This window comes from Lepidochelys kempii, chromosome 22, assembly GCF_965140285.1.
Source record: "Lepidochelys kempii isolate rLepKem1 chromosome 22, rLepKem1.hap1, whole genome shotgun sequence".
Classification (NCBI taxonomy): domain Eukaryota; kingdom Metazoa; phylum Chordata; order Testudines; family Cheloniidae; genus Lepidochelys; species Lepidochelys kempii.
Genome location: NC_136401.1, coordinates 6,389,483 through 6,416,607, shown reverse-complemented (window position 1 = coordinate 6,416,607; position 27,125 = coordinate 6,389,483). Strand labels below are relative to the sequence as shown.

The window sequence follows — 27,125 nt, the reverse complement described above, 5'->3', positions numbered from 1 at the left end:
ACACGGTGCAACAAGCCACTCAGGTAACTAGAATGAGAGACATGCTTCTAAATCTCCTAGGCTGTTTGGAAAGTCTCAGTTACAACATCAGAACACAGGCATTGCCAGACCGGATCAGACCCAAGGTCTAGTTAGCCCAGTATCCTGTCTCTGACAGTGGCAGAGGGTGGTGTAAGAACCTCACAGCATGATGCTGTGTTGTGATCTGCCCCCACATTAGGTCTCATCCGGATCACTAGCAGTCAGAGACTAGCCCAAGACCTGAAGCAGGAGGTTTAATACCTTCCCAAAAAACTTTTTGGCATTAACTATGGTAACCCTGGGTATTCTAGGTGTCCACATAAATGGCCAATCCCTCTTTGATTCTTGTTCAATTCTTGGTGTCAATGCCATGCTGGGGCAGCAAGTTCCAATGGCTAACTATGCACTGAGTGAAAAAGTATTTGCTTTTATTGGTTTTGAATTTGCCGCCTTTAAATTACAGTTACTGTCCATTTGTTTGTGTAGAACAGAAGCTCCCAATGTACCTTCTCTAGACTATTCATTATTCAATGCACTTTCTGTGTCCCTCCCTTATTCATCTCCCTTTTAACATAACAATCCCAAACTTTAGATTTTCTTTATAGATTCTCTGTAAGGTGTAGGAATAGCTTACATTTCTCCCTCAAATTTAGTACCATTAAATTTAATTGGACTTCATGTTACCCCTTCCCCTAAGCTTGGTTTGTGTCTCTGAGATGTCTCACAATCCTTTATGGTCCTGAACAACCCAAATAACTTTGTCTCATCTGCAAATTTTGCTACCTTACTGCTCCCCCGCACCTTCGCTTTCTGGATCATCAGTAATCGATTCGGGACATATCACCCTGAGGCACTTGCTCTTTACCTTCAGTCATGAGGTTTTATGTTAGTGCATCGGGCTATGGGGTGTGATCATGACAAGAGACCCTGTCCAATTCTCCTTTTTACATTGCACTCATCACCGTGGTAACCGACTGTCTTAGGGCTCCGGACCACAACTCTCCATTTCTAGACAATTAAACTCAAGTCTGTTTCAGGAGTAGTTTTTAATCTTTCATCTCTCCCCCCCACCCCCCACAGCAGCCAGCCAAGACGCCCACTGCAGGAGGTGCTGTCACTGACTGCCCAGCATGGAGCTGCACGTCCCATTTGGGGCCACCCTGGTGCCTTGCATCAGCCCCCACAGCCTCAAAAGGGCACATCTGGGGCTAGGAGGGAGAGCGCGAGGACCCAGAACTTACCCAGAACGGTGAGGTTGATGAGTCCAATATTTTTTCCGTTGATGGCATCTTCGTCCAGAATGTTGACCGTGCACATGTATTCGCCAGAATCCATTTCCTGGGTGTTGTTAATGGCAATGGAAATATTGAAGAAAGGCATAGGGTGCACAAAGCCAGTCCGGTTCTTCAGGTATGTCTCCTGCACTTTCACCGTCCCGTCCATGTACGTCAGTATCTGAAAAGGGAGAGAGGAGAATACAATGCACCTGGGAGTCCTGCAGCCGTCAGGGGGCAAAGGAGTGGTGCAAGGGAGTTGCTTCGGCTTCAAGAGGCTCATCTCCAGATTGCATCCAAACCGCTAATCACCTGGGCCAGCGGGCGTGAAGAGGCAGCTTCACGGCAGTCAATCCTCATGATCAATCCCTCTGTGGATTAGGGCTTGGGAAGCACACAAAACACAAGGGAAGCAAAAGAGAGCAACAAGCATGACCCATGGAGGTGAGGGTAAGGAATGGTGGAGGGACTAAGGGAGCTAGGACAGAGGAGACTCTGGGACGGGGCTGATGAGGGCACCAAATACTTTCCAGGGATCAGCATCGCTGAGAGAGGGCAGGACAAAGAGTAAACACGGGGAAGCCAAGACTATGCAGCGTGCAGCTGAACATCCCAACGCTCCCCAGAGTGCTGCGCTCCCAAGGTTCCAGTGAAATAGAACAGGAGAGGGAGAGAGAAGTGGGCCAGGGAGAAAACGCCCGGTGCTCAGATGGCTTCTGGAAACAGGAGCGGTGCAGAGATTTCGGGAGGCTGTTCCAGAGAGTGGCAGGAGCTGCAGGGAAGAAGACTCCCGCACCAGTCGGGGGAAGCCCAGGGCTAGGTCAGGGGAGGGAGTGAGGCAGGGAGTGAGTGAGAAGATCTAGTAGGTCACCTGGGCTTTAAATCAAGGAGGGGCTGGATCTCGCCATGACCGTGCAGTGCCACCGAGGATGGGGTCACACGTCTTTCACACGACAGAAAGTGGGCACAGCAGAAGCATTTTGCACATGCTGCCCAATGGAGAGCTGGTAGGTGGGAAGGCCAGTGAAAGGAGCTCCTGGGAGAGGAAAGCCAGCAGGAGGACACAACAGAGGTGGGGCTGAGGCGGACGCCCAGAGGCGATGGTAGACAGTGGAGTAAATTTAACAGCCATGACAAGCACAGCAAAAGCACAGACTCCCCAAAGGAGGCGCCGGCGGCCGAGCCACCATCGCTGCAGGGCCGCGAGCAAGCACGGCTGGTGAGCAGCGTGGCAGAGTCACACCTCTAACAAAGGTCACGCGAGGCCTGAGCTTAGGTGGGGGCAGAAGGAAAATGAGAGTAGAGAGAAGCTGGGGGACAAAGCAGTTTCTGCTGGACTTCAAAGGGCTCAGATCCATGGTGGCCGGGATCCGGAGAGTCCAGAGCTACCAAAGCCACTCACGGGACCGAGCCATTTCAACCAAACCCTCCCGCTGGACGAGCGAGAGCTCTCCTCTCTCAGCGCATGGGAAGGAGTCACGATCCAGGCTCAGCAGTTCATCAGCTCCTGCAGCCTGTTCCCCACCTGACGCTGTAACAGTCTGGCACCTCACAGCGATGACGCTGGGTTGCTGTGGGGGTGGCAGGACCATCACAGGGACGGGGGAGCCTGATGGGCTCTTGAATCCAAACAAAAGCAGAATAGCTGCCTAGACACTGGCACCATAACGTCACGGCTCTTCCTCCAACAGTCCCGGGGTGAGGATGCTGCTCTGGACCGATGTGTGACTCACCTGTGCACGTACCATTGGGTCAGCACATATTTAACCAGCCAGAACACTAATATTTGACTATTGTTGTCCACAAGTCAAGCTACACGACAATGTGTGGCAAGTTCTGTTCTCGGGGCTGGTGACTTAGCCATGAAATGTGCTGTGGGGTTGGTGCCGAACCAAGATTTCATTAAAAAAAGGGCAGCCATCAAACTTTGGAAGCATCCGTATATTTCTTGGCTTAGGGGACCTTCCTAGCTTCTGAGCTGGTTTACTTTTCCAGCTCCTGGTTCATAAAGACCCAGTGCTGCTTTATCAGTGTCATAACTGCTGTTCTCATGAGTTTTTCGTGAAACACGGCGGGTCTGACACCATCCCTCCCCCTCGTTATGGAAGAAACCCACGTGAGGATAGGGGGCAAACTGGAAAAAAAAGTGGTAAAACTCTGCCAAGCTCCACCCACTTTATTCAATATCAGCCCCCACTGAGTCACTGCTGATGATCGAGTCCTCACAAATGAGCTCCCAAGATAGTGATGATCTCTGACCCTTCCTCTCCTTTCCTACATGAGGAATGAAGTAGTTAACAATGGTGACCATTAAATCTCCATCGCTGGGCACGGAGTTAACCCTTCACTGGGAACAAGGGGACAATTCACATCTCTACAAGCGATCGCCCTTGGTTCTCTGCGGACTCAGGTAGACATCTCTGCATCAGTCACACTGGTGACACATCAGAGGCAAAGAGCATCCCCTGTCTCTCAGCCATGCTTTCTTTACTTAGTACAGACAAGACATATGTTAAAAGAACATTTCAGTTGCAAAGTCAAGAGCCCAGGAGTTGGGAAATGCCAGAACGAAGGCAGCCCATGCACAATGGGGCAACCCTTCAGATTCTGAACATGCACCAGGAATCCACAGATTGCAAAATTCAGAGACGTCAGTGGGACAAACCTGGTGACACAGATCACAGCAGCTCTCCGGCTGCCAGGGGCTGTGCCCAACGTATTGCGACTAACGTATTGCCTCCGCTCTAGGACTGGCACAGCCCGGCTACCTGGCAGTTCTGGGAGTGAGGGAGGTTGACTCTCTAGAGGGCGAACCCTTGGACAACACCAGGAACCCTCAGCACACCGTCAATGTTGCAATGGAATCAGCGGGCCGGCTCCTCCCTTGGTGCAAGCCAGCGTCGTGACAGGGACCGCGGCAGAGCGATGTCTGTTTGTGCAGGCAGAGTCACCCCCAGCAGGTAGCAAAGGGTGGGCAGGGAGGAGCAGCATGGCCTGAGGGCAGGAGACCGGAGACAGGAGGGTGGCCTGCATGCAGCACAGGAGAGGAGGACGAGACAGCCTCAGAGCCTAGAGCAGCTTTTAGTCAGGCAGGTACCCATGACAACTGGGGGGTGAGGGAAGGGAGCACTTTGAAAGGGCAGTGGCAGAGCAGGTCTGGTACAGCACAGGGAGGTCCCTTCCCTGTGCTCTCCCGGCCCCTTAGTGCACACACTAGCCTGGCCCAGCTCCAGCTGTCCCTGCACAGAACCCTTCCTATGGGCTCCTCTCACTTCTCACAGGCCTGGTGAGGCTGTAATGGGTCCCTCCCATCCCTCTCCGGCCCCAGGAATCTCTGCCCCCCCGGCTCCTCCTGGCGACGTAATACACTACTGTCTGTGTCAGCGATCTGGTGAGCTTGTTCTACACCGCTCCCCGTGGAGATTCCCCCAACAGACACTCCTTTGTGCTTGAAGTCAGAACAAGCAGATGGAAATAAAAGCTAGTCAAGTAACAAACTGGCTCTGTCGAAACCGGGCGGTGCAACACCAGGAGTCGGCAGCACTTGAAAAATGCCACACGCCCCCCCACCCTCACACACACGCTTTCCTCGGCATTTGGAAAGCCCTGCTCACACCAATGTGTTGCAATGCCTGGGACAAGGCCTTTTGTCTCACTGAACAGGCTTCTCCTCCACAATGATTTATCCCCAGGGTGTAGGGGAGGCCCAGGTATTGCAGATGCACCCAGGACATCTTTTGGGATGACGGGAGCCCTGTTTTCTAGGACTGGGCAAGGAAAAGTACAAGGGTTTCATCAGAAACATGCGTGAACCTGGGTCGCGTTTACCTGGGAGGAGCCAGAGCGGTTCCGTGAGCAAATCTCACCGTTCTTGCACGGACATTTTGGAAAAGTTTCTGAATGGGAGGAGCTGGTGCCTCCAGAATCCACATTGTCCAGTCCTGGAATTGAACCCAGGACAGGAAGCTGGAAGACCCCAAGTTTTATCCCCACCTCTGCTGCCGACAGCCTTCTACAGAACTTGGCAAATATTTCCTTGCCTCCCACAGCCCCAGTGACATACGTGCCCACCTCCGTTTTACAGACAGGGTCCCAGACTCAGGGGCGCGGGAATAATTTGTATAGTGGGGGGTGCTGAGAGCCACTAAACCAAACTGTAAACCACGTCTATGATGGAAACCCCTTCAAGCCAGGGGGTGCAGCAGCTTCCCCTGCACTCCTACTTCCAGCGCCTATTCCCAGGCCGAATGACCTGTCTAAGATGAGCAGAGCGGGTGTAGCCGTGTCAGTCCCGGGATCTTAGAGAGACGAGGCGGGGGAGGTAACATCTTCTATTGGGGAGAGAGACGGTTTTAAGCTCCACAGAGCTCCGCTCCAGATCGGGGAGCATCACAGCTAAATACCAGGTGGAACAAATTTATTTAGCTGTGACGCTGAGAGTACCTGTCCCAGCCCCGAAGAAGAGCTCTGTGTGGCTCTAAAGCTCATCTCTCTCCCCCACAGAAGTCGGTCCAATAAAAGATATTCCCTCCCCCACCTCGTCAGTCTAAGTTGACACAGAGACAAGAGGAGAAGCCAGGCCCGTGTCTAAGCTCCTAGGCCACTTTCCAGGCAAACACCGAGCTTCCCCGAGGGCTTGTGGGCACCAGAGCACGCAGCTAGGCAGGGCTCCATGACCTATGCCACAGCAGCTATCGAGAGAGCCCACACTGGACGCACTCATTCACTGTCACACTTGCCCCCCAACGAGGTGTGGGTCACCATCACTGACTGCAGCTCCCTTAGCTCCCAGCTCCCCCTCCCAACCGAACAGGAGCACGGAGGAGCCAAGGGAGGGGAGCTGGTAGCTGAAGTGCAGCCAGCAGCTGACACTCTCACCCTGTGGTCACCAGTGAAGCATCTCCTCTCGCTGTGAGGCTCCTCGCCAAGCCCCCAGAGCGCCCCAGTCAGGCACAGCCGGAGCCCTGGGCTCCCCTGGGTGGTGTCCGCCTCTCTGGCCCCCATGCCTTTTACCTGCAAACGATTGGCTCCAGGTCTCTCAAGGACCCACGAGACATAGGGACTCTTCTGAGAGGTGCTCGTGTACCAGATCGGCAACACCACCCTCTGCCCTTGGATCGTAGAGATAGAGGCTTGTCCCACTCTGACTTCCAGTAGCGCCGAAGAGAGACCTGCAGAGAGAGAGAGAAATTCAGTACTAAGGGTGCATCCTGACTCCCAGGAACCAGCCCTACTACATCCAAAACTGAGCATCAAACCCCAGAGCCCCCGGGCACCCACTGAGATCCCAGGATCTTGCGGTGCACCAGGCGCAAGAGAAGGGGACGCTCCACAGCTGACATCACTGACCACTCAGAACGACGTGAAAGAGATACCGTAAATGATACCTCGCACTGCAATAGCACGGGTAATCTGAGGCTCTCAAAGCACAGTACTGACCCTAGGTAGCCATCACCGGGGTGCCATGCTTAAGGGCTGCACTGAGTTTGTGCAGTATGACTCCTTTGTCAGGCTTGAAAACAAGCGTTAAGGGGACGTGGGTGGCATGTAGGGTCATGTGTGTCCCCAGATTTGCTGCTTGGCTTGGACTGAGCATGTTCACATGGACTGAGCATGCTCAGTAACACTGCTGAAGCGGGCTGCCCTCACTCCGCTCCCCCACTATTGGGGGACACAGGTCGTCTCCTACCCTCCCGGCACTTCCTCTCAGGGTAACGATTTCGTTGTCTGGAAAGTTACGAGCAAATCCGTGCAGGAGTCTACGACCTGCACCTGAAATTTCAGAGCTGGAGCCCAGCATTATTTTGTGCCTCACTAATTTACACACAGATTTTGTTTTTAAACACATGAAACTGTGGACGGGTGACTCCTCTGAACAATAAACCCCAAACCTAGTTTATGCATGGACTAGTTTTATAAAAACCATCAGAAACAAGGAAGCCGTGAGCATCGGTCATGATCTATCTTGTGTGTACCCATCACTGTAGTAGGTGAGTGCCTCACAGTCATCAGTGTATTTACCCTCCAATCGGCCCTGTGAGGCAGGACAGTGCTGCTGTCCTCATTGTACAGATGGCGAACAGAAGAATGAAGAGGCGAAGGGTCTGTTTACATCGATCACATTTATAACATGGAAACAGAATGAAGTCCAAACCAGGGATATAACAATAAAACAAGCAATTTAAAACAAGCAATTTCACAAAGCTGAAAACAATTATGCGCCAGATCCACTGAGGGAAGAATTTAATCAGAGACACATGAATGATAATTGGGAATTGTTTAAGAACACTTTACTAGAAGCCCCAAAAGCCACAATCAAGGAAGGAGGCCATATTAGTTTAAAAACTGAGCTGGTTGAGAGGGAGAAGTGAAGGCAGCTATAAAAATAAAATATATAATAAACAGAAGCAAGGGGAAGTCAACGGTAATTAATATAAATCAGAAGCTAGGAATTGTAGAAAATTGATAAGGGAAGCAAAGGACACAAGGAGAAATCTATGGTCAGCAGAGTTATGGATGATATGAAGGAGTTTAAGTATATTAGGAACAAAAATAATCCTGCCAACAATATTTGTCCATTGCTAGATGGAAATGGCAAAATTATAAATAATAATTCAGAGAAGACAGAATTGTTCAATAAATATTTTTGTTCTGTATTTTGGGAAAACACAGATGCTGTAGTCATATCATATAACAAAACTCTTTTCATTCCACTGGAATCTCTGGAGGAAGTTAAACAAAAGCTAGTAAAGTTAGACATTTTAAAATCAGCAGGTCCAGATAACTTGCATGCAAGAGTTTTCAAAGAGCTGGCTGAGTAGTTGATTGGACTATGAATGTTGATTTTCAACAAATCTTAGAGCACTGCGGAAATTCCATAAAACTGAAAGAAGGCTAATGTTGTGCCGTTATTTAAAAAGGGGAAACAGGATGACACAGGTAATTATAACTGATCAATTTGACATCAATCCCAGGCAAGATAATGGAACATCTGACATGGGACTTAATTAATAAAGAATTAAAGGAGAGTAATATAATTAAAGCAAATCAATATGAATTTATGAAAAATAGATCCTGTCAGATTAACTTGATATCTTTTTTTTTGGCTGAGATTACAAATTTGGCTGATAAAGGTAACAATGCTGAGGTAATATACTTCGATTTCTGCAAGGTGTTTGACTTGGTACTGCATGACATTTTGATTAAAAAGCTAGAATGATATCAAATTAACACAGTACACATTAAAGGTGTTAAAAACTACCTAACTGGCAGACCTCAAAATGGAACTGTAAACAGGGAATCATCATAGAATCATAGAATATCAGGGTTGGAAGGGACCTCAGGAGGTCATCTAGTCCAACCCCCTGCTCAAAAGCAGGACCCACCCCCAATTAAATCATCCCAGCCAGGGCTTTGTCAAGCCTGACCTTAAAAACTTCTAAGGAAGGAGATTCCACCACCTCCCTAGGCAACGCATTCCAGTGTTTCACCACCCTCCTAGTGAAAAAGATTTTCCTAATATCCAACCTAAACCTCCCCCACTGCAACTTGAGACCATTACTCCTTGTCCTGTCCTCTTCCACCACTGAGAATAGTCTACAACCATCCTCTTTGGAACCCCCTTTCAGGTAGTTGAAAGCAGCTATCAAATCCCCCCTCATTCTTCTCTTCCGCAGACTAAACAATCCAAGTTCCCTCAGCCTCTCCTCATAAGTCATGTGTTCTAGACCCCTAATCATTTTTGACAGGTTTCAGAGTAACAGCCGTGTTAGTCTGTATTCGCAAAAAGAAAAGGAGGACTTGTGGCACCTTAGAGACTAACCAATTTATTAGAGCATAAGCTTTCGTGAGCTACAGCTCACTTCTTCAGATGCATATCGTGGAAACTGCAGCAGGCTTTATATATACACAGAGAATATGAAACAATACCTATTCCCACCCCACTGTCCTGCTGGTAATAGCTTATCATTTTTGTTGCCCTTCGCTGGACTCTCTCCAATTTATCCACATCCTTCTTGTAGTGTGGGGCCCAAAACTGGACACAGTACTCCAGATGAGACCTCACCAATGTCGAATAGAGGGGGACGATCACGTCCCTCGATCTGCTCGCTATGCCCCTACTTATACATCCCAAAATGCCATTGGCCTTCTCGGCAACAAGGGCACACTGCTGACTCATATCCAGCTTCTCGTCCACTGTCACCCCTAGGTCCTTTTCCGCAGAACTGCTGCCTAGCCATTCGGTCCTTAGTCTGTAGCTGTGCATTGGGTTCTTCTGTCCTAAGTGCATAAAGCAGGTGTATTTCTAGTGGGGTCCAACAGGGGGTGCCCAAAGCTATTTAAAATTTATCAGCGACCTGGAAGAAAACAAAATATTAATTGATAAAGTTGGCAGATGACATAAAAATTGGCAGAGTGGTACATACTGAAGAGGACAGGTCACTGATACAGAGCAATCTGGATCTCTTAGTGAGCCAGGCACAAGCAAACAATTTGTGTTTGAATACAGCTAAATGTAAATGTATATATCTAGGAACAAATGCTCTAGGCCATACTTGCAGGATGGGGGACTCTGTCTTGGGAAGCGGTGAGTCTGAGAAAGATTTTGGGGTGTTGGTGGGTAATCAGCTGAACGTGAGCTCCCAGTGCGAAGCTGCGGCCAAAGACCTAATGCGCCCCTGGGATGCATAAACAGGGGAGTCTCGAGTAGGAGAGGAGAGATTATTTTACCTCTGAATTTGGCAGTGGTACAACCATGGCTGGAATCCTGTGTCCAGTTCTGGTGTCCACAGTTCAAGAAGGATGGGGTAGGATCTGAGTTACTACAGAAAATTCTTCCCTGGGTGTCTGGCTGGTGAATCTTGCCCATAGGCTCAGGGTTCAGTGGATCGCCATATTTGGGGTCGGGAAGGAATTTTCCTCCAGGGCAGATTGGCAGAGGCTCTGGGGGTTTTTCGCCTTCCTCTGCAACATGGGGGATTCTCTGCTCCTTGAAGTCTTTAAACCATGATTTGAGGACTTCAATAGCTCAGACATAGGTGAGAGGTTTTTCACAGGAGTGGGTGGGTGAGATTCTGTGGCCTGCGTTGGGCAGGAGGTCAGACTAGATGATCAAAATTGTCCCTTCTGACCTTAATATCTATGAATCTAGGCTGGTGATAAATTGGAGAGGGTTCAGAGAAGAGCCATGAGAATGATACAGGATTAGAAAATCTGCCTTAGAGTGATACGCTCAAAGAGCTCAATCTGTTTATCTTAACAAAGAGAAGGTGAAGGGGTGACTTGATCACAATCTGTACCTGTATGGGGAACAAATATTTAATAATAGGCTCTTCGGTCTCGCAGGGAAAGGTCTAACACAATCCGGTGGCTGGGACTTGAAGCTAGACAAATTCAGACAGGAAATAAGGTGTGCATTTTGACAGTGAGAGTCATTAACCATTGGAACAACTCACCAAGGGTTGTGGTGGATTCTCCATCACTGACAATGTTTAAATCCAGACTGGATGGTTTTCTAAAAGCTCTGCTCCGGGAATTATTATGGGGCAGGTCTCTGGCAGGTGCTATGCATGGGGTCAGACAAGATGGTCACAGTGGTCCCTTCTGGCCTTGGCATCTATCCCCACTGCAGCAGGGAGCTTGTCTCCCGTGCGGGTAGAGGTACACGCACTTCCTCTGCTCGAGTGCGCTGAAAAATAGCAGCCTGGGCTAGCTGCCCGAGTAGAATCCCGCCCAACCCCAAGGGCACGTACTCGGGAGGCCAGCCTCAGCCCGAGCTCAAGCAGAGCTGGCGTGTGTGCATCCACCCGAGCTGGCAATTCCAGCTCCCAGCTGCAGCGTAGGGAGTTTATGGCACAACAGGGAACTGAACCCATGTCTCCAGAGTCCCAGGCAAGTGCACTAACCACTGGACCATCCTGCCTCTAATCTGATGTTTTTATTCTGATCACAGCATCTCATGAATAAAAATGCCTTAAAAGATGCTTTCTATGAACTCTGGGTACATAACGTTCTTGATGCCCAAGCTCCTGTCAAAGGGTTTCTACGTTAGCTGTGCCAAACAGGCACTCCTGCACTGTCTCCAACTTCACAGCAACAAGATTCCACAGCAAGATGGGAGAGTCGCAGGACACTGAGCTCAGCAGCAGTTGGGTCCCTGCTTCCAAGGTATTGAAGAGCAATGCAAGCAGGGAGCTTCCCCTGGAGTGCTGCTTCATAATCCAGCAGGGCTCCCCCTCCCACACCTCCTAGGAAAGCTGCAGAGATGTATTTGAAGCTGCCTGGTGCAGTTACAGGCAGAAGTTCAAGGGCTGAGCTGGCACAGGAGATGGGTGGGGCAGGGAAGTTGGCAGGGAGCAAGCTGGTGTTTTCATACCAGCTTAGCTGGAGCAACAGCAGAACAAATCAGGCACTCAAGTGGATGCCAACACTGTTTAAACTATCTGACCTTTAAAGTACTGTATCATTATTGGGCTTCAGAGTTAACAGCCCTTTTGAGATGAACAGGGGGATTCAGCTCTCTTTACAGCTCTGACTGTACCAACCTGTATGGGATTTGCAGGGCGAGAACAGGCTATAGGACGGAAGAGTTTGGAGGAGGCACTAGGAAGTCAGTCTGTGTGCACATGGCCTGAATGCTAGCAGCAGCCCCTCTGTAAATAGTTCTCTTAGTAAAGAGCCACTTGAGTCTGACAATCTGGAGCCCTCTCGCGTTACGACTTAGCATGCAGTACATGCAACAGTGACAATGCTAGATAACGTCAAACTAAGGTTCCCCTCACAACCACAAGGGCTGGAAACCCTGGTTATCTTTAGATGAAAGCTTAGCTTCTCCAGAATCTAAACAAGTCTTGGGGGGCTGCATCGTTGCCGGTCCGGAGGGTTCAAAAGTCATGAGTGTGGCTCCTCCCAAATCAAGAGATTGGTTTAAAAATACATGCGATTTTCGGAGTCCTTAGGGGGCGCTTGTGTCACATTTCAACCTTTTCTCTACAACTGTGAGACCAACTTATTTTTAATTGAAAGCAGAAGATTCTCACCTAATCTCCTGACTCCAGAAGGCAAAGTTTTAAGAAAAAATAACTGCAGTGAGACCAGAGAGAAAACAGAGAGTCGGCAACACTGGATCCGGCTGAACACCTCCCTAGAGTTGGGCGGGGTTTGGCATCCCTGATCCATAGCATTTGTATTCTTCTGTCACAGCTGAGGAGGGGAAACTCCCAAGACAGTGAAAGTGAAACGGTTTGCAGGACAGTTTGTGTTTTTTGGATGAGGGCTGTGGCCAATGGACCCGTCCTTCTGTAAAGACACTGGAAACATTTCTGTTTGTACTCTCACTGCAGATAGGCACTGGCTGCTTCAGCTCTTCTGGCTTCTTAATGTTTTAATTGTAGTGGCTCTCACGGAAACATTTCAAATAGAAACTAATGGCTCCTGATAGTGACGAGCCCGATTCTAACTGTTCCGATTTGTATACAGCAGCTACAGGGTGATGCATCAGCCGAGATCTGACTGGCTGAGATTATGCTGCATCTTTCTGACATTCCAATACCACGAACATGCCAAAGAGAGAGGCGACTTGCCCACAAGGGAAGGGGAATCATCATAAAGCCCTTGGACTTTGCCCCCTGCCATTTCCGTTGACTAAATTCCATAAATAACCTGACTGCAATGTTTGTTAGCATCAGAAATACAATCTATTAGCAGGAGACCTTGTATAGAGGGGCTAGTGACCAGAAACAAGTTGTCCGATGAATTTTAATGCACCAGCTCCCTTGGGATTTATTTAGAAATGTTGATCATGTGTGTTTACATTTGTGCCAGCAATGATGAAGCTGGATGAGTGGATTCTTGGGGCTGTGTCTCTGCAATCAACTAGGGCTCTTCCGTCCACAACATACATGCAGGCAGGGCTGCCAGCTAGATGCAATAGATTTCCGAGCTATAGGCTCTTCAGGGCAGGGGATGGCATTTTGTACAGCATCAAGTACAGCACTTGGGCTCAGGGGAAAATAGTCACTGTGTTTGTGACTGAAAATTGGTATTTTACAGTCAGTCCTACACACTTCTGGCTGCCTTCTGCTGTATGTCAATTGCGCTGCAGGGGGCAGAGGAAGCCGATTTCGTTCCTGCCCATCCTCTTGGCACCTGGCAAGGTGGTTTGCCTAATGTCACGTGCTCCAGTTGGATGTGTGTAAACACTGGAATTTATAGGGGCCATAAAAATTCCATGTGATGAAATGGAAAAGATTGGAACTGTTTAATTTAGAGATTAAGCGAACATCAGAGATACATACAAAAAAAAAAGTGACAGCTGATAGAAAACTGGCACCCTTATGTAGCCCCCGATACAATGCAAACGCAAGAGAACAGTCACTGAAAATGAAAGGCAACATTCAAACCTGATCAAAAATACCTTTAACACGGTGTATAATTAGCTGGCGAAACTCCCTGACCACAGAATATCAGAAAGGCAGCTCATATGCAGAACCATATCTATCTATATCTAAGAACATCCATAGTTATAAACTGACAGGACAAAAGTTACATGGGATATAAAGCCTCATGGTTCAAGGCACAACCCACCACCAGTGGCCTGGAGTCAGAAACATCCCATATGGGCAGGTTATCCCATAACTGTCCACCAGGGAGCTCATGCACTTGCCTCTGAAGCAGCTAGTCCTGGCCACTGACCGACAGGATTATGGGATAGATAGACCCTGGAATGAAGCCTCCAGGCGTCTTTGGAAGCCCCGTTTCAACGGGGCCAACTGAGCAGACTGGTTAGCTGGCCAGCATGCAATGGGCCAAATGGCATTGACAGTTTGCAAACAGTGCTCTCACCTAGCTCCACGAGCAAGTCTCCAGGGATTGACCCCTCTCTAATCCCTTCTGCTGCTCGCTCAATATTTGCCGCTTTTCCAAGAGAAATATTCGTACCCAAAGTCAGCAGGTCCCATTAGTTACCAGCCACTGCAAGGCCCTGATTTTGCAGGGTAATTTGGCATGTACTTAAGCACCCTGCAGAACTGGGGCCTCGAACACGTATGGGTTACACATCAAACAATGCATGTGGTTGGAACGCCGGTCCGGACCAGAGGCGCACAGATCTGGAACAGCCACATTCAGTGCTAGTCTCCTTCCCACTTAGCTAATGGCTGAGCCATTTCCCCCGATAAATTCAGCAAAACCAAATTTGCTTCCAGACTGGATCTGATCATCGCAACAAGAGCGATGACGGCTCCTCCCTCTTGGGGCTCCCGCACCCCAGAACAGCACAAGGGTCTTTGCTACATGTTTGTGCTCCTCAGGAGCGCCGAAGGATGTGCCATCTGTCTTCAGAAGGGAAGGATTTCCGGGCTCTCGAGGTCGAGCATTCGGTAAGAGGATGCAAGACAATGGGAGTAAGACATTTCCCTGCACACAGGAACAGCTCTGACATCAGGACCAGCCATTTCCACAGGACCCCGCCAAAAAACAAAGCCCTGGAAATGCTCACGACAACAACAGGAAGTTGCACTCATGGCCTGTTTGATAAAGCATCTAGATTTGTTTGAGTCTCGTTCCCATCTACTGGCATCCCGCAGGCTCCTCCGGCTGGTTGTTCCTGCCTTACCCTGGCCTTTTCCTCCTGCTGATAAGAATGCGAAGAGTCCTGGCCAGCTGGTTTCAAACCCCCTCAGTTCTTCTGCACACGCTCCTGCTACTCATGGCTGGGGACTAGGTGGGGTGACCTCTGAAATGAGTACAAGGCTATTCACAGCAGGGGACCAAAGGTTTGATGACAGCACCCCATCAGAGGGGACTAACAGAAGAGCCAGCTCCAGGACCATTCATATGACTGTCCACTTTAGCATGCACCTAATGGCCTCTTTCCTCGGAGGGAGGGACTAGGTGACATTGGGCAGCATGTCAGAAGACGACCCAGCCGACGTAGTCTTCATTCTGGGCTGCAGAGGGGAGCTTGGGTACATGTGCACGAGGACTCTGCATCACAGAACTTACAATGCTCTTCACAAGAGAAACGCGGGGTAAGACGCACGCCCTGAACTGACAGAGAATGGAGCAGCTCAGTGCCCAGCTCAGCCAGATTTCCCTCCTCCAGACAGCGGACAGCCAGAGAGAAAAGCTGGAGAACAGGCAGAGTAACATTGCATTGAGGCAATCAGAAGATTAAACACCTCCTGCAGAAGAGTTCTTAAAGGGGAAAGTGGGCCAGGGAGGGGGATTACGAGGTCTAAACATGGCCCCTCAATATGGTGACTGGAGTGGGCAAAAATACCCCTGAATTTTCGGTTTGCTACGTTGTAGCCATGTCGGTCCCCGGATATTAGAGACAAGGCGGGTGAGGTAACGTCTTTCATTGGAGCAACTTCTGTTGATGCGAGAGACACGCTTTCGAGCTACACGGAGCTTGCCTCCAGATCTCAAGAAGAGCTCTGTGTGACTGGAAAGCATCTCTCCCCCAAACAGAAGTTGCTCCAATAAACGATATTACCTCACCCACCTTCTCTCACACCAATTTTCTGGCTGTTACAAGAGCAACCTAATCGTGTGAAAAATTGGTTGAGTGGCAGAAGAAGGTCTAGAAATAAACATTCCTTGAGCCCCAGCTTGACCGCCTTGGCTTGAGCCCCTTTTCAGTTATTAGTTGTCCACATGCCTAGACATGCCCGACCCAGGCAGCGGGGCCCACTCTCCTTGATGGCATATTAGTGCCTCTACCACAACCCTATGAACCTGGGAGACTGTAGATGGCACGTCAAGGCACAGACACCTTCTCAAATGGCAGGAAATAAGTTCTTCCAAAGGTTCTTCCTGTCTAAGGCTCCCAAACTTGCCCCGGTCCCAGCACCGAGTTATACGGGACCAGTCTAGCGAGACCATAATAGGACTGGGTGAAATCTCTCCACTCGCTCTGCTGCCATTTGTCAGGTGTTAAATTTCACTTCAGTGTTTCAGGCCGCAGCCCAGCCAGACCCATTGTTTGGACAGAGGCTTCCAAATGATCTGTGCCGATAACAGAGATCTAGCAGGGGACCCGACTCCACTTGCAGGGTTTCCAACGTGGGGACAAGTCATAAATAGTCATTTTGTAGTTTTAATCCTCCCCGCTCCGTCCTCCAAGGTGCTGCCCGTCAGAACAGCGGCAATTAGTAGCCTCCTAAAATTAGCTTAATCTGATCTCCAGTGCAAGTGCTAGAGATCTCTCGGTGCGAGGCTCAATCTCTCTCTCTCATTAGATCTCATGGCCTGGAATAGAAACATTGCCCAGAGAGGCTCAGGCGTACACTGGTCTGTGATCTGTGTCATACCTATGCAGAGGATGTGAATCGGGCCCTCTAGGGCCAATTTCTCAGCATGTTCAGGCTTTCCATCTCATTGGATTGTTATTTTCTAGAGTCACTTATTACTATGCAGCTCCGAGAGGCCCCAGCTGAGCTCGGGGTCCATAAGAGACTGTGTCCCTGCCCCGCAGAGCTGACAGTCCAAGGGTGGGAGAAAATGGACTGTGCAGCCAAGGTGCATGGAGATTAAGTGACTTGTTAAGGTCACACAGGCAGAGCAGAGAATTGAACGGGGGTCTCCTCAATCCCAGTCTGGCCTTAACCATGCAGGCCCGCCTTCCTCTCTGGAGTTTATTAAAATGCACCCAGTTTCCCCTTGTTAGTCTCCCTCCAGTTGGGGTTATTTATGGAGGGCTCCGTTACTGAGACCCCTCGCCCCCCATTTTAACGCTGCAAACAGACAGCTGGTTTCCAGGGAGAACGCCCACAGCAAAAGGCAGCTTGTCCCTGCCACGTTCACGGCTGCAGCAAACACAGGCCATGCTCACCGGATTAGGCATGGGTGACGACACAACCAAGAAGCAAAGCACTGGGGAATATTAATGGGATGGAAGTGCATCCTTGAGTCACACTCGGAACTTAAAGGCATCCCAGGGAGAACGCTGCTGCCCCCCAAGCCCCCATCACTGATGAGAGCTGCTTTAATTGCTGGAGTTACAACCCAGGAGATTATTTTCCAACACTGCAGAAGGAGGATCAGCTGGAAAGTAATCTACTAGAGAGGTCAACAGTGCACTGTTGGAAGGGGAGAGGCAAAGAGCTACAGCCGGAGAGATACTTGCCTTTGCTTCCTCTAGCATCTGAGAGAGGCTGGGTCACTCAGTCACATCTAAAATGTTTCTGGGCCGCGCTGCCAGATCCAAACAGGCTCTCCCTGGGGCTGATCTCGAGCTGAGCATACCAGGAACCCCTTGTTAGAATCCAATCCCTGCCCTGCCCTTCTGCCCGCTTCCAAACAAGAGTTAAAACAGGCTGACCCTGTCTGATCCGCCGTGACAGCGAGCAGCTGGCTTTCTAGCAACAGCCCATGTGCTGTCTCTGCACTGGGTTTCCAATACGTTTCCAAAGCCCATTCCCATTTACATAAAGGGCTCTAATAAGGGCATTGATTACCTGCCACCACTATGGATCAGTTATGTGACTGCTCTGGCAGGTCAGGTCACGGCACCAAGCCATAAATTAATAGCTCCATTATTTCATGCATCCTAGCGTGCCCTAGGAACAGGGCATTCACTCTTCCATTGGCTGTGACATCTGCACATTAGCATGTGCTCCCGGCTCCTCGCCCATTATCTGCTTGTACCCACCTCTGCACCCTCAGGGAGGAGGAGGGGGAGGTGATGATGGACGAGGAAGGAGGACTATGGTGGATGACCATGATCCAGCTGTGCAGCAAGTCAGGACCTGTTCCATCTGCTACATCTGTCCATCTTGCTTCTTCAGTGCAGCTTTCAGTCTGGCCTCGCTATGCTGGGGCGAGCTCTGCATGTAGGTCCAGGGACGTGGTCTTGCGCATCCGAAAGTTCGGCAGCCACTGCTCATCATCCCAGACCTTCATGACGGCGCGATCCCACCGGTCAGTGCTTGTTTCTCGAGCCCAGAACAAGCATTCCACCACCTGCAGCTGCTCTGTGACAGCCACCAACAACTTGAGTCGGTTCTCGCTATGTCCCACAGCAATCTGTCTCCAAGGAACCGTCATGTCCCCGACTGATTCGCTTCTTCTCATAGCTCTGCAAATGCTTCAAGATCATGCGCCCTGTGCTTGCAATGCTCATAACAGTGCAGAGCTGGGCAGGCTCCAGGTGTCTGTCAGAGATGATGGACAGCAATGGGGGGGCACGTGGGTTCGTGGGGTTTTGAAAAAAAAAATGGAGCGAGAATGATTGATGCAGATGACATTACGTGATGGAGACAGTTGCAAACTGTTAAGCTGGTCCCTTGCTCCCAGTCACCCCTGCGTGACCTGTTTCAGCCCCATCATGCATTGCCAACACTTCTCAAAAGACAATGTGCTGGATGATGTTGAGTTGCACACTGGGATACCTACCCATGGTGCACCATACTTCGCATCGGTACAAGCACGCCTGGTGAGTTCGCACACCGCTGACACAAGAAGCCAAGTATGCATGCGCACAAGTGATGTATTAACTGTGGCGGCTGTATGCCCACGTAACTTGAGTTGACGTAATTTTGTAGCGTAGGCATGGCCTAGGAGTCTGGTGGGAGAGGGCCTTCTGTGGCCTAGTGTCCGTTGCTTGAGAAGAGGTTTAAGTTAAATGGGGAAAAGCTTCTCTCCTACTGGACTGAGGGTTGGGTTAGCCTGGGATCACTAGACCAGTCCAATGGGGCAGGCTCTCCCATATAGACAAGTTCTCAGTCACTGCCAGGGCGCTAGGGGTGAACAGAGTGAAATTTCCCCTTGTGCAGAGGGCCACTTCCAGTCCTATGCATCCCTCAGGTCCCTCTTATGAGGCCTGGGGCAGGCCCTCTCCACTGCTGCAGTTTCACCCAGAGCCAATACCTAGGCATGTGGTGTCTAGCAATTTCATCACAGTCTCTTGTTCTAAGTGCAGCTACCAGGCTCCAGGTTTGCACAGTCTGGGCATAACCATTAGTCTTCATAAAACCTCTGGGGCTTAGAGTAATTTCAAGCATGATATTTTATGACACATGAATGGAGAAATGGTAGCAATAAATCTAGCTCATCCTAAAGTCTAAGAAACCTAAACTGGATGTGCATGCATCACCCTCCATATCTCAGCCGGTCCTATTAAAGATAGCCAGGGACAGTGACCATCAACACAGGGCTCCTTTACCCAGAGAACCCCAGACAAGGGGACTGCCAAGAGAGCAGCACAGAGAGCTGGGAGGAGGGTGTATGGCAAAGAGGGCCCTCCCAGAGGGCAATGGGGAGGTGGCTCCCCTGGGGGGTTACAATCTGCATGCATTGACAGCGGGGCTCTGTCTGACATAACACAGAGGTAGATGATACAAGTGTAACACCAGTAGACCCCGGGCGGGATCGAACCTGGGACCTCTGGAGCTCAATGCAGAAGCCTCTACTGCATGAGCTAAAAGCCACGTGACACTTAGCTACGGCTATAGAGCAGACTCATTCATTTCGAAGTGGTCTCGATGCCACCGTACGGGACAGAGCACCACAACCAGGAGGTATCGGAGTTACACAAGGCCCAGGAACACCGCCAGCATCTGCCAGCCGCTCCAGCTCCACCGGCTGGAAATGGCAGCTTTGGTGAAAGACGGTCAGATTGTGGGCGAGTCGAGTGATGTCCCTCAGTCAGTCAGCGCTCTGAGCAGGGCTTTGCTGTTTTGTCAGAAAGAGGCATCCCAGAGGTCAGAGCGCAAGGCGGACAGCCACTCCAAGCTCTCGTCACTGGGGAGCTCTTCACCCCCACGGACAACGGGGGGGCCTGCAGCACACGGCCTTTCACCAAAGGGCAGATTGCTCCATGCAGAGAAGAGAGACCCAATCCAGGATGGGCCTTGGGAGGAGGGCTCGCTCCAGTCCGCGGTGGGCAAACTTTTTGGCCCAAGGGCCACATCGGGGTTCCAAACAGTATGGAGGGCCAGGTAAGAGGCTGTGCCTCCCCAGACAGCCTGGCCCCCGCCCCCTGGACTGCCCCCCTCAGAACTCCCAACCCATCCAACCCCTCCTGCTCCTTGTCCCCTGACCGCCCCCTCCCAGGACCCCCCACCCCTAACAATCCCTCTCCCAGACCCCACCCCCTATCCAACCACCCCGCTCCCTGACTGCCCCAACCCCTGTCCACACCCCCATCCCTAACTGCCCCCCAGGACTCCATCCCCTACCCAACCCCCGCTGCTTCCCGCCCCCTGACTGCCCCGCCCCATCCAACTGCTCCCTGTCCCCTGACTGCCCCCTGGAACTCCCTGCCCCTAATCCAACCCCCCTCCACCCCCTTACCATGCTGCTTAGAGCAGCACGTCTGGCAGCCGCGCTGCCCGGCAGGAGCCAGCCACGCTATCGGGCAGGAGCTCACAGCCCCGCCGCCCAGAGCGCTGGCGGCATGGCGAGCTCAGGCTGCGGGGTAGGGGAGACAGCAGGGGAGGGGCCGGGGGCTAGCCTCCTTGGCCGGGAGCTCAAGGGCCGGGCAGAACAGTCCCGCGGGCCAGATGTGGCCTGTGGGCCGTAATTTGCCCACCTCTGTTCTAGTCCCTGGTCGTCTGGGAAAGGGTGACAGGGAAATGGAGGAAGGGCTCTTCCCCCACAGAGAGAGGAGACTTCACTTTCAGTGCCCCAGAGAACAACGTATCGTTCTAATCGCAGCTAAGTCAAACCAGACTTGGCTCGGGCAGCCAAAATGAGGGAACATCAGCCCCTCTGCCCAGCTCTGGCCACGTCAGGGCAGCTCTTGACCCAAAGCGAAGAGCACGGTTACGGGTTTTGTGTGGTTGGATGTTTAAAGGAAATTCAGCACTGCGCCAGGCAGGAGAGATCATTCAGCCACAGTAACCTGGGTTTTTAGCCCACTCAATGAAATAGAAGGGGCGTGGCTTTGTTCTGTTGCTTTTCCCCGTTATTGGCTTGCAGAGCACATGCCAAAGGCACCAGTTAGCCTAGGTCTTCACGACAAAAAAGCAGCGTTTGTAGACTCCGCCACCAAGCTCAATGTAAACCCTGTAGAGACACGGCATTGTCAGTGTAACAAGTCCAAGTAAGCCCCTAGGGAGGGGGCTAGCATTGATCTGGGCTAACTATAACTAGCTGACACAAGCTACTGAGCTCAGTTCAGCAGTAACCAGGTAAAATGTAAGGGCTTGTGAGGTCCGACTTGATGATCCAATGGTCCCTTCTTCCCTTAAGCTCTATGAACTAAATTTGATGACAACGTAAACACACAGCCTGGCTTGCAGACACAGCCACTATTCCAAGAGAGTGGGTGGGGTTAAAACGTTTGGGGGAAAATGCAGTAAAGTTGCACAATGGAACCTGTTTCTCTGGCCCTGCAATTTCACCAGGGCATCCCGGTGCTCCACGACACAGAAAGAAACTGGTGATTCCACAGAGCGGGGATCACAACTCACTAAACCCAGCATCAAGGAGCTGATAACAGTGCCGTAAGCGCCGACTGTCCCTCCAAATAAGCGTACAACATCCGGCGATGACTTCGGAATTTACTGCAAAGTTCTTCATATTTCACAGGACATAAACATGAGCACATGTGCTTGGATATTTTTAGACTTCTTAAGATATCTGTTTTTCCCCAGACACAAGTAACATTTCCTGACCATTCCTTGCAGCTCCTAGGCAGGAAGTACCTGCTGCTGGGCGATAACTTAGTTTCTCAGGAAGACAATAGATTCCAAGATTTCTACAAGGCAATTTGAACAATGTAAAGGGAATCGTCTCCACCTAAACAGACCGAGCTGCATGTTGAATTCAAGGTTCAACACAATTCCAGTCCACGCGGCTCTCATTAACTATGGTTCCCCTGGGGAAAGCTGCGGGTTTCACCCTCTCCATGTATGGCTGAGAGAAATTAGCCTAACATCACTGGGCACGTTAGGGTGAACGACTCATAGCCTAAGAATAGCTAACTCCATTGTAAGAACATAAGAACTTAAGAAATCCCAGCAAGAGGAAAAGGCCACTAGGCTAACAAGGCGGGCTCTTTACAATTGCGTGGGCAGGCAAGTGTCTGAAGCTAGCCTTCAGCGGGTGTTTGGCAAGGAAGCGATCCGCTGTCAGCTTCACGATGGACCCAGGTTGATGGTATTCTTAGTAAATGGCCATTCCTGGCACCTCCTGTGCTGGCAGTTTGCCAAGAGTCACAGTGGGGCTAGAATATAATGGCTGGGATCACGGAGGTATCTCTCATCATGTTGCTTACCAGAGCCAGTTATGCTCCTGGCTGACATCGAAACCCAGCCACTGCCTCCCTGCTAGAGTGATAATTCACCACTGGAGTCTCCATATCACTCACTCTCGCACCGGAGATTAATCATCTCCGAACAGAGGCTTTGTAAATAAACCGGCGAGCGAGCTCAGCTGCTCCACAGTAGGCAGCCTGGGAAGTGAGGTTTTTCCCATTATTGTTCCCAGCCCTTTTATTTATTTACTCCCTCAGGAAAAGAAGGGAAGCAGCTCCCAGTTTGCTGGCCGGATTTCAAGTTAAATACTGAAACTCCCCAGCAGCGTGGGGCTAACATACCAGATGCCTTTACATGGAGAGAGAAACTACTGACTCCTGAAGCAGTTCCCTGAGGAGGATGGAGAATCCCCTCCCTGCACACAAGCAGCCCACACTGCCTGGAGGCGAGCATCTCCTGGCCACAGGGACCACTCCAAACGCCCCTGCCCTAGGAGAGGGGGATTGACTGTCTGAAAGTCACATCCCCTACAGGGAAGCAGCAAGGTTCAACCTTCCCTGCGAACAGGAGCCCCAGCAGTGCTCGCTCTCCACAGAACAGCTCGGATGAAAGCAAACCACAGGGCAAGTTCATTCCCTTAAGCTGCCACCATTTGAGTTTCACAGAGTTTAATGGCAGAAGGGACCAACAAACCATCTAGTCTAATGGCCCAGGCCATTACATTTCACCCAGTTACCCCGGCATTGACCCAATAACTTCAGTTAGACCAAAGCACTACGGTTCCCAGGCAGAGAACCAATGTGCCACCGATGCCTGCGGCCCCTGCAATGGCGAGGAACTGATCAGGTGAGACATAAATCTTAGGAAAAACTTCCTAATGGTAAGCAGAGTAGGACAATTAACAGGCGCCTAGGGAGGTTGTTGGAGGTTTTCAAAAGGAGGCTGGAGCCATCTGTCTTGGATGGTTCAGACACAACAAATCCTGCAGCTTGGCAGAGGGTTAGACTAGATGACCCTTCTAACCCTGTGGTTCTATAATTTTAGGCTCAGATGAGCCCAGCAAGTGATCCCAGTCCCATGCTGAAGACGAAGGTGAAAAACACAAATGTCCCTGCCAATCTGACCTGGGAGGGAAAGTCCTTCATGACCCCAAATCTGGTAACCAATTTGACCCTGAGCATGCGCGCAAGATACCAGCCAGGCATCTAAGGCAGGATTCTCCGTATCACCCCATCCCTTTCCCATCTCCAGCTGTGGCCATCTCTGATGTTTCAACATAGGAGTCTCCATATGTATCATTCACCAGGGAGAGAACTCAAAGGAGGATAACATAAGGATGGCCATACTGGGTCAGACCTATAGTCCATCTAGCCCAGTATTCTGTCTTCTGATCGTGACCAATGCCAGGTGACCCAGAGGGAATGAACAGAACAGAGCAATTATTGAGTGATCCATCTCCTGTCGTCCAGTCCCAGGTTTCTGGCAGTTAGAGGCTTACGGACACCTAGAGCCTGAGGTTGTGTCCCTGACCCTCTTGGCTAATAGCCATTATCGACCTATCCTCCATGAACTCATCTAATGCTTTTTTGAACCCAGTTATACCTTCGGCCTTCACAACATCCTCTGGCAAGGAGTTCCACAGATTGACTGTGCTTCTTTTTGTTTGTTTTAAACCTGCTGCCTATTAATTTCATTGGGTGACCCTTGGTTCTCATGTTATGTGAAGAGGGTCACATCATTCAAGGAAATTCACCATCTGAAAACAGATGCTTTGTAACTAAACTGGCAATCGGGCTAATGACAGAATTTGGGTTTGCTTGTTTTAAGTTCTCACCAACACACTGGGTTTGGAATACTCTTCCTACTTGCCAGTGAGAACAAGCATGGTCAGATGTTCTTTGGATGCACAAGCTGAAGGGGCAGAACAGTCCTCCAGTCTTACACAAGCAGGTTTCAGTCACTCACTTCCAAAGCAGCTATGCTGAAAGACACAGAGGTGACCATGAACATGCTGGACGTCAGCTTAGCAAAGCCATATGTGGAAATGGAAGCCAATCTGATTTTGGGATGCACAACCAGAGCTGTCATGTTATGGGTGGGGGATGAGAGAGCGTCTCCCTTCAGCCTACAGATCACAGTATTCAGAGACCCAGCGCCTTGCTTGGTCATCCCTGCTGTGTGGCCAGCAGCCCTAACTGATGTGATGTGTCTGGCAGGGTAGGAGCAAAGACAGGAGAGGATTCCCTGCAAATCTAGATCCCAGGGAAACAGGAGACCCTGTTCCCACAAGTGGTCTAACCACGGGCTTGGAGAATCCTCCTGTGGATGGGGTGGAAAGAGATGTTGCTTTTCAGGCTTCTTCCAGCATGGTGTGTAGAACAGTCCTGCTCAGGCCCTCATGGGACAGGCTAGATGGGACTGGAAAGTTCTTTCCCATCTCTAATTTCTCGTCCAGATGCCCAAGGTCAAAGCTTGAGTCTCCAGCTCTTTGATTCCCAGTTTCCTGCTCTTACCACACTTATTGGAACTAAAACTCGGTGAATAACTGGCAGAAAACACACACTGAACGCATTCTCCTCCTGCTTGAGAAATGTTGGCAAAAGAGTGACAATTCCTTGGATTCACTTGGCTGTTTGATGAGCACTTGACGGTCTGTAACAAACTCTAATGAACTCAATACATCACCAAGCCAACGCTAGGACAGTTCGCAGATATGGACAGTTTGGGCGATGCCATTGGGATGGTGGCTTTCCCTAGAGTTGCACTGAATCTCCAAGTTGGAATACAAAGCCGTTGCCAAAGTAACCTGACTCTCTTCAACAGACTCACTCCTTGCACCTTCAGTAGTTCTGCGGCCAAGGATCCTACACCCCAGCAACACCCTGGAACAGCGCAACAAGGAGCCAAGGGGCTCTCTTTACACTGCGCACCTTCTCCCTTTGCCGGGCATAGCAAGAGCCCTGCCCCTCCCCCCAAGAACTCTCGCAGGAGCGCACCCAGATAGGCCCAGCCTGACGACTCGTCATGTGGAATAAGGGGCAGAAACAAAAAGGGAGCTCCCTACACAAGAGGAACCAGGCCAAGGCAAGCGGGGTGGAGATCACTGCTTCTGCAGAGGGGAGACCCTTGCCCGAGGGCAGGGGCTTCTGCACATCTTCACTGCTCCACCCACTAGCCCATGCAGTGATACTGGCGGGTGCTGCCCGGTGGAGCCCTCCCTGCGATGCTGACAGCGTTCCTACTACTAGAGAGGATTTCCCCGCTGGCCCAAGGGTTACGGTGCAGGAGCTGGAGACCCAGCCATGCCGCTGCAGAAGCAGCCAGGGTCGCATACCACACCTTCTCCTGAATGCATAAAGGCATCACTAGGGTGGAAGAAACCCCCAGTCTCCAGGCTGACAGGCAGGGGCGTATGGTGCTCAGGCAGGTGCATGGGGAGCAGGGGAGGAAAGGTACAGGTCACTCCCTGCAGCGTGACTCCGCACAAGACACGCACTCAAGGTGCGAGGACCCTGTGCGTTCACTGCCAATGGCAGTATTCTGTGGAGCGGGCAGTGCCCTGGCCCCATCCTCCCCCACAAGCCACCTTGGTGCGGCACGAGCTGTGAAGAGCAGAACAAGGAGCGTGGCAACAAGTCCCCGCACTGGGGTGGAAGGATTACAGCAGCTGGCCCTCGTTGTTTACAAGATCCCCACCCAGAGCGGAGCTAAAATTTCAGGCAAAGTTCTTTCCGGGGGAAACATGCAGATTCAGCAACGTCAAAATGTTTTGAATTCGTGTCGATTTCACCAAATGGTTTGAGTAAAAAACAACCTAACTCACTTCTGAAAGACCAGAAACATTTCATTTGGTCATTTTCTAAATGTTCCATTTTTTCGTTTCCAAAGGAGTGGTGTGTCACTTAATTTTATTTTAAAAAGGTTTAAAATAGGGTTGAAGCGGAAACAAAACATTTTGAGTTTTTAAAAGCAAATGTGTTGTTCGGTCTGAAACGATTTGTTTTCAGCTTTTCAATTTGCCAAAAAAATTAAAAAATGAATGGTTTTGGTTCACCCGCAAATGACTTATGACAACTATATTTTGAATATGGGGGGGGGGGAGGGGGAGGATGGATAGCTCAGTGGTTTGAGCATTGGCCTGCTAAACCCAGGGTTATTGAGTTCAATCCTTGAGGGGGCCATTTAGGGATCTGGGGCAAAAATTGGGGATTGGTCCTGCTTTGAGCAGATGGTTGGACTAGATGACCTCCTGAGGTCCCTTCCAACCCTGATATTCTATGATAATGGCCGGCAAACTGAAAAATAAACTACCACTACTCCAAATGCTTCTTAACACCCTCAGGCAAAGATCTGCCGTCAACGCCAACATGACACAAAGGGTCTATCTACACTGGAATACAAAATCCAGGGCCTCAAGTCTCAGAGCCCGGCACAATTGACTCAGGTTCATGGGACTTGGGTTGTGGGCTAACAGCCGCAGTTGGGCTTCGTTTGGGCTTCGGCTGGAACCCGGGCTCTGAGACCCACTCCTCACACAGAATTTCACAGCCTGGGCTCCAATCCGGACGTCTACACGGCTATTCCCAGCCCTGCAGCCCGAGCCCCACGAGCCTGAATAAGCTGACCC

General features: G+C 50.5%; 1 protein-coding gene across 1 annotated transcript in view; it reads right to left on the bottom strand.

The window, feature by feature from the left end:
• The window catches only part of ESAM (endothelial cell adhesion molecule), an 89,642-nt gene that overhangs the window by 14,350 nt on the left and 48,167 nt on the right, over nucleotides 1–27,125 (bottom strand). Inside the window, exons 2-3 of the mRNA XM_073321112.2 lie at nucleotides 6,309–6,466; nucleotides 1,263–1,476 (exon numbers count right to left, since the gene is read on the bottom strand). Coding sequence (XP_073177213.2) covers nucleotides 1,263–1,476; nucleotides 6,309–6,466 — 372 coding nt within the window. The remainder of the gene's footprint in view (nucleotides 1–1,262; nucleotides 1,477–6,308; nucleotides 6,467–27,125) is intronic.